Below are 7,991 nucleotides of genomic sequence, written 5' to 3' on the forward strand. Positions count from 1 at the left end.
GGCCCCCCGGCCGGAGCGGGAGCGGGAATGGGAGGATGCGGCCCCGACACCCACCAGCGTCAATTACCACTTCACCCGGCAGTGCAACTACAAGTGCGGCTTCTGCTTCCATACGGCCAAGACCTCCTTCGTGCTGCCCCTGGAGGAAGCCAAGCGAGGGCTGGCGATGCTCAAGGAGGCTGGTGAGTCCAGAGGAGGGGCGGCCGGAGGGAACCGGGAAGGGAGGACCCCGCAGGACCAAGTGCCATCGAAAAAGTTATCCCGGGGATGTCCCTGTCCCTCTGCCGTGGGACACTGATAGCGTTGAGCAGGAGCAGGCGATGGGCAGCAGAAGTTCACAGCATCTTACTTTGGTCCTTCTCTAGGAATGGAGAAAATCAATTTCTCGGGAGGAGAACCGTTTCTTCAGGACAGAGGCGAATTTGTAGGCAAACTGGTCCAGTTTTGCAAGCAGGAGTTGGAGCTCCCAAGTGTCAGCATCGTTAGCAATGGCAGCCTGATCAGAAAGCAGTGGTTCGAGAAGTATGGTAAGGAGGAACCAGTGGGCACAGCTGCACTGGCAGGGCTGGGGAGCCTCCACGGGGCAGCCTCACCCATAGATGGGCTTGGGAGCAAGTGGGAGATGGTTTCTTAGTGGTTCATTTATAGTAAATGCAAACCAAATGTAAATACCAGTGAAACAGTGTTGATTATCTGTTGTGAATATAGGCATTATACCAAAAAATTTTTGGTATAATGGTGTAACAAAACAATAGTTCCGCCTGTCTCCATAATGCTGGGGACACACACACACACGCGCACACACACACAAACTACGTTTTGATGCTGCTGTTGATGTGGCTTTTGTGGTTGATGGGATGACTCCACAGAACTGTATTTACATGGCGTTTCATGAGAGATGATAAGGAAGTGAAAGCGAGCAGAGTCCTGACAGCTTTTAGCTGAGGGACTAGATATTAATCAATTTTTAAAACTTGTTTTCAGGTGAATATTTAGATATTCTGGCAATTTCATGTGATAGTTTTGATGAGGATGTCAACATTTTAATTGGCCGTCGTCAAGGAAAGAAGAACCATGTAGAAAATCTGCATAAACTGAGACAGTGGTGCCGAGAGTATGCTGTTGCTTTTAAAATAAATTCAGTCATCAACAGATTTAATGTTGAGGAAGATATGAATGAGCAGATCAAGGCACTCAACCCTGTGCGCTGGAAGGTAAGAAAGTAGTGTTACTACAGATTTCCTGTTCAAAGAAATGTAATAATGAAGTCCTGGAGTTGTCTGAACCTCTATTTTACCCGAGTCTTATCTTTAGTTCCAGCTTAGGCTGGTGTTAGGAGCCTTCTTGTCAATGTTGCATAGTGCTGAGATAGGTTCTCTCTCTTTCTGCACTTAAATGGAGCCCAGTAGATCAAGAATCTTTTTTGGATTTTGTTATGTACAGAAAATTACTGTTTCAGTGTGTGTAGATCTAGGTTGTTTTATTATATTAAAATTAATACAGAAAGCCTTTAACATGTGAAAATATGTTATGGTGTAGAGAAAATTAGGAAAAATTACTGAACATTAAAGTCAATATATTGTTAGCAAGATGTAAGTGTATATTAATTTTCTCTTATAGAGCATTAGAGGTTACTGTACACACATGATTTTTTACTAGAAATAACTCTGAAAATGGGTAGAGATTATGTGACATAAATATGGGAGAACTTGTGGAATAATTTCTCAATATTTGCTTCATGTGATTTTTTATGCACACTGAATTACTCAGAAAAAAAAACCAAACACCAAAACACACTGTAAGTGAAATCTCAGATGGTAAGGAAAATCATCATTTATAACATTTAAAACTCTGTAATGTTAATTTACAAAAAATAAATCTGCACCATGCCCTTTGTGTAGTATTCGGTTATCACAAATTGTGTCAGTGTGACTCCACTGACAGAAAAATTAAAGACACTGCTACTGAGACTGTTATCCTCAAGGCAAGCGAAAACATAAAGTCTTAACCAGGTGTTTACTGTGTTCAGGTATTCCAGTGCCTGCTTATCGAAGGAGAGAACAGTGGTGAGGATGCTCTAAGAGAAGCAGAAAAATTTGTTATTAGTGATGAAGATTTTGATCGATTCCTGGATCGCCACAAAGATGTCTCCTGTTTGGTACCTGAATCTAATCAGAAGGTAAAAATTAAACTGTCCTTTTGTAACTTTGTTTTTAAATAATGTTAAAATATTTGAAAGGAACAAGAAACCTTCATGGCAATTAGTATTTTTCCTATTAAAGGTGGCTTAGAAGAGGTGCAGTACAACTTTATCAGCAACTGGTTTTGTAATGGTGGAAGCCAAGAGTTTTAATTTTCTTTTAGGATTTTCATTGACAACAAAGTTATTAGCAAAACAGTAAAAACCCTTTGATTCCAGTCCTGTGGACACCAGTGGGAGTACTCTTCCTGACTTGGGCGCAAGATCCTGAAAAGGTTCAAAGTTAATATAAACACAATTTATACTCTAAGTATTGTTTCCTGACAGAAATTCACTATGATGTTACACTATGCCAGTGTCATCAACCTACATGAAGTAAGACAGCATGGCAGCCAGCAATATATTTAGTGGTTTTAGGTAATCCCGCTCACAATAAATTTACATTTCTAACATTTTCTGTCTGAACTCCTTTGGATTGCACACTTAGGCTCTTTATTCAGGAGAAGACTCTTTGTGCTCCTGCAGAGCCTACCAGTTAACTTGATCAGCTGCCATCCAGCTTACACTAGCCACACTAAAGTACTTTGGTGCCTAAGGGTGGAGCTCTGGCCATTTTGTAAATGCCTACAGACCCTAAACATGGGATGGGAAGAGTAAGAAGACTCATCGTTCAGAAAGTTTATGAGCTAAGTGAGGAAATACCAAGTTGAATCAAGTTCAGGAGTGCCTTAAATCTTCCATCTTGTGTTCCTTTTCCTCTCCACAGATTAAGACTCCATTTACAGTTTACTTCTTAATGTATGGAGAGCTCAAGTGAGCAGACTGGGTTGCCTTTGCTATGTAAGACATAAAAGTGGGACTGTGCAGTTCAAGGCTTTTGGTGGGAGGGAGCACTCATCAGAGAAGGGGTAAAGATGAGAACCCAGAACTGTTTCTACTTTTATTTTTTCATAAAAGAAGTCCTACGAAAAAGGCTTCCCATGGTAGGTTTGCTTCCAGAAGACTGTTTCTGATTTCTGGTAAACCTGTGTGAAAGAGGGACACCAAACTGATCAGATTTCCTGTCCTACACAGCAGCAAGCTCCAGCTACCCAGAGAATTTTAAGGAGGATTACTTAGGAGATGCCCATTTAGCTAAGCAAACCTGTCTTATTTCAGCTGTTGGCCTATTTCTTGGTGCAGACCTGAGAGCTTTTTTACCTTTGAGCTGGGAGAACACCTTTGTCTGGTGGGGTAATGATTAAATACCCCAGTTTAAATGGTCATGTCATTTGCTTGGAAAATGGCATAATCATTCCAGCATGCAAAACTCTTAAGTTCTTCTGGTGTAGAAGTTAATAGAAAACTTGGATATTATTTAAAACACCTTTATCCAGTTGGACACCTACATTTCAATTAGAAACTGGACAGGTCATATTCCAAGAATTATTAATTTATTCATACATAAAGTTATTCTAGCAATTCTGTAATTTATTTCTATAAATTTCATCCAAGCTCACTGAAACAGTGGTCATACAGCAACTGTTTCAAAGATTTGTATCAGACTTTGAATGAATAGTTGTTTGTTTTGTCCCTCGTTTTTCACTATAATGGAATTTTGATTTGTATATTAATTTAGTTTTTCCTTTTGTTCTATTACAGATGAGGGATTCATACCTCATTCTGGATGAATATGTAAGTCTTTTTTGATACGTGGTATTTGTATGCTAATATATGTATGTATACAACAGTGAAAACCAGTTAAATTTACTCTGCATTCTATAAAACAATTTTACCATGTAGTACAAGGAACAGATGTGATTTATTCCCATCAGACATATTGTGAACTATAATATAGTATGACCTAAGGAGAAGTTGCCATCAGCTTGCATGCATAATCACTGCATCACAAATGTTAAAGTGTAGATGTCTATTTTTGCAGGACATCTTTGCTTTTTTTCTTCTGTAATATAAAAATACAGAACTTGCCCTGAAAGTTAAGTTTCAAAGTGCCTACTTAGTTTACATGTAACTGAAGAGCCAACGTTTAATCTTCATGAATTATGATATTGTTTTGTTCCTGCTAAGATAGGTCACATGTTTAACCATGCGTTTTTGAGCCTTCTAAGGACTAGAGTGAACCTCTTCATGCACTTACAAAGGCTTTTGTGGAATTGCAGTCCAGCTTGCTTAAGTCTGTAGAAAAATTAAGCTTGTGGAAATTGACTTTCCAACATCTTATCATCTTGTATATTGATGTTCCAGATGCGTTTTCTAAACTGTAGAAATGGACGGAAAGAGCCTTCCAAATCTATCCTGGATGTTGGTGTAGAAGCAGCTATAAAATTCAGTGGATTTGATGAGAAGATGTTCCTAAGAAGAGGGGGAAAGTATGTATGGAGTAAAGCTGACATGAAACTGGACTGGTGACTCAATATACTGAGTTAGGGCAGTGCATTCTGTAAAAATAGGTGTATATTTATAGGTGAGTGTATACTTGTATCTAATGCTTTTAACTACACTTGGTATTTTACACAGACTGATGTTCAGTATAACTCTATATGTGAACATGTTACATGTTTTTTAAAAGCAGGTTATGTTGTTTATTATTTTCTTAAACATGACCAAGTACTTTCAGAGCTTTCACATGAACAGATCTCTGAAATAAACTTTCTAGTCCATTGCACAAAGGACTTAAATGCAAACTGTTAACATAATGTCATGTAGGAAATGTTTATAAAACACTACATGAGTGTGCATGCCAGATAATAAACCAAAAAACACCCCAATCTCTAATTCATTATAAACAGCTGTAATGATGGAGAAGTCAAAATTCTTATAGGGGAATGCATTCTGCCTGTTTCTCAGGGAAAGATGGATTGCAGTTCCTCAGTAGATCACACAAGGGCCAGCTGGCAGGCCTCTGGAAGCACCCTCTGCCTTTTTCAGGGGTAATAGAGGGTAAGAATTTAGGAATCATTAAGTAACCATGTATTTAAAAGGAAATAAAGGTGAAAAAAATGTCACTTTTCATTCTTTAAGATTTAACTGTAATATCATCTTCTCCCTCTCCTCTATATACACATGATATTTGCAAAAATGTTGGGGGATGTAATTTTCTGTGAAAACATATTTTTAGTCATGAAAAAATATTGTATTTGTGCGTCCTAAAACCTAGAAGTACATTTTACCTAATGACAAACAACATCATATTTCACACTGTCAATGTCCTTGGTTCTAACAAATATTTACAGTGAAACATTGTTTTCATTTTATTAATTAATTGCTCCATTTTCCTTTCATTTGTAAATATTGATTTATTATTTTTAACTATATTCTCTCTGTGTGCATACAGTTCTGATGAAGATTCTTTCTCAAACTAATTAATACCATGTAGAACAACCTACATACATCTTCTGTTGCATACTAGCTTTTTTTTTTGCTAAGCCATGGAATTACAAACAACAAAGTTCATATATCAAACAACCTTGTTTTAAAAGTTGCTTGTCTCAGTAACTAATTAGCTTGCTGGTTACAAAGCTGCAGACATTAAATGAAACTAATTGGGTTTTGTGAGAGCTGCTTATGATTTTAAGAACAGGTAGCATCAATATAAAATACAGAAAAATAAGAAAAATCCCCAAAAACTGAAAAATAATCTAATATACTGCCCTCATTCTTGGTTTTCTGGCAATTGTTATGGCTTTATAATTGAGGTTTTTAAAATTTAACTAGTCCCATCCTCCCTCTCTCTGAAGGGCATGGGGATAAGCACTGCACAGAGCAGAAGTGAGACAGCACTACTCATTCGTCCTGTCCACTGAACTCAATGTCTGGGCTGTCTCACACATTTAAATATTTGCAGCAGTTGGGAGCCAGCATGCATTAAATGTACCACGTAGAGAAAGTGACACCTTCTTTCATTTTTTTTGGAAATGTTAGTTGATTTTTTAAGAGGTTTTTGATAGAAATGTTTTGTATTCACCTAATGGATCTTCAAAGTTGAAGGGGAAAATGCTTAAATAGGAGCTGCTACTTCTGTGTAAAGGAGAGTGCTACTCTGAATGCACTGTGAAAATGTTTCCATTTATAATTCCTTCAGTTTCTATTTTTACTATCCTAACTGTAAGTATACTCAGTGGTGCTCTTTTGTCCCTTTGTATTTTGAATTTTGCAATCACAACACTTCCTAGACACTGGCATTTGAGTATTTTTTTTTTCTTGTATTAACACAAAGTGACATTTAAAATGCGGCCCACACACAGTAACCCCACAGTCTTCTGGCAGCTGTTTCACTGACCTTGGCTGGAATTCTGCCTGGCTCTATGGGCAGTGCAAATTTATGTAACTGGGGTTTGACTTCCCCTGCCCAGATATTAAATCTAGTCTCTTCCCCAGTACCTACACCACACTGATAGAAAAGAAGCATTTTCCTCTGCTGCTGGCTCAGTCCCAGCATGGGCAAAGATTTAGTGCATCAATGTACCAAAAATCTACCACCTTGCAGCTTCTGCAGAAAATGCCAGCTGTAGCACAGCACTCAGATGTGAGGTATGCAAACTCCTGTTCAGATCCAGAAATCCTGACATTCTTTGCTTTGCATTTTACCCTGTAAATGGTTATTCTTTTGCTTCCTCTATGCCTATGGAGGAAGCTGCAGGAGAAACAAGGAGCTAAAAATGTCAAAATCCAGTAAATAATGGACAGACATTTAAGATGGCTTTTGTTAGAAGGTTCTACATTCTTACCTTCTTAAAATATTAGGGATTTTAGATCACCTCTTGCTACCATACATAATTAATAAAAAGTTTCTGCTCTGTGTGATACTCTTTTTCAAAGGAAATACGAGTTGTGTAAATCAGAAATGAAGAATCTGACATTACACAGTTTGACTGAGAGTTATTTAAGTTAATGAACAGCTATTGGCATTTTTATACACAAAATCTATTGTTGTGTAAAACAACAAAAATTTGGCTACAGTTGATTAATCTAGTTTATTTTAAAAAAATTATAAACACAGTTCATATTGGACCAAAAGTGGACTTTAGGCTTTCATTATGTAGTAGGGGCTACCTTTCAGTATGGGACTAGAAAAATAAAACTGAATTCAACAGGGTTACTCCCAGGTTTAGGGATTACAGATATGCCGTGATCCTGAAAAGTCAGGATTAAATTTAAGTCTTATAAACACAGATATGCTTAATTGTATATTTGTGTGTAATATCATAGTATTGCAGCTAAGCACTTGCTAAACAAGCTGAATTAGGAACTAACGCTGCATTCTACTAACATCATACAGTTAGTATAGTAAAAAATTTGAAGACAATGAGTGTTTGAGAGAATGATAAAATTGTGACTATACCTAGGCTAATGAGTAAAATTGTCACTTAAGATGCACTTTAGGATGCCCTCTTTTTCCGTGTGAAGGATGCTGATATATTTGAATGTTACAAATGCTGAATTTTGGAGTAATAGTGTCAAATAATTAGTGCTAAGTATTTCACGAGTGTCTTGCACATTTCAATAAATGTTTCTATTTTCCTAAGTTTGTCTGTATTTTTTTTTCCTGTAATATAAGCCATACTCACAGAGTGTGTGGCTGCATTCACAAGAGATCTGTAATTCTGGATGCGTTTAGTCTGTATTTGGGGAGGGGGGGGGAGCTGCTTGCACGGTGCCAAGGGCAGCATCTAGGCTGAAATGGAGAACAATGGTGGTGATTCTCCTCGTGATGAAAGGCACTTGTTACAAGCCTGAGTGGACTGGGCTGTGCTGAGAGAAGACAGTTCAAATACCTTGTGCTGTTCAGACG

The 7,991-nt window shown here is 37.8% G+C and overlaps 1 protein-coding gene across 1 annotated transcript in view; it reads left to right on the top strand.

Annotated features, from left to right (window-relative positions):
- RSAD2 (radical S-adenosyl methionine domain containing 2) overlaps window positions 1–7,724 on the top strand; it is an 8,281-nt gene extending 557 nt beyond the window's left edge. The window contains exons 2-7 of the mRNA XM_017744908.1: window positions 5–182; window positions 366–527; window positions 985–1,214; window positions 2,030–2,179; window positions 3,842–3,874; window positions 4,445–7,724. Coding sequence (XP_017600397.1) covers window positions 5–182; window positions 366–527; window positions 985–1,214; window positions 2,030–2,179; window positions 3,842–3,874; window positions 4,445–4,609 — 918 coding nt within the window. The 3' untranslated portion in view covers window positions 4,610–7,724. The remainder of the gene's footprint in view (window positions 1–4; window positions 183–365; window positions 528–984; window positions 1,215–2,029; window positions 2,180–3,841; window positions 3,875–4,444) is intronic.
- The last annotated feature ends 267 nt before the right edge of the window (window positions 7,725–7,991 follow it).

This window comes from Corvus brachyrhynchos, unplaced genomic scaffold, assembly GCF_000691975.1.
Source record: "Corvus brachyrhynchos isolate BGI_N302 unplaced genomic scaffold, ASM69197v1 scaffold116, whole genome shotgun sequence".
Lineage (NCBI taxonomy): Eukaryota > Metazoa > Chordata > Aves > Passeriformes > Corvidae > Corvus > Corvus brachyrhynchos.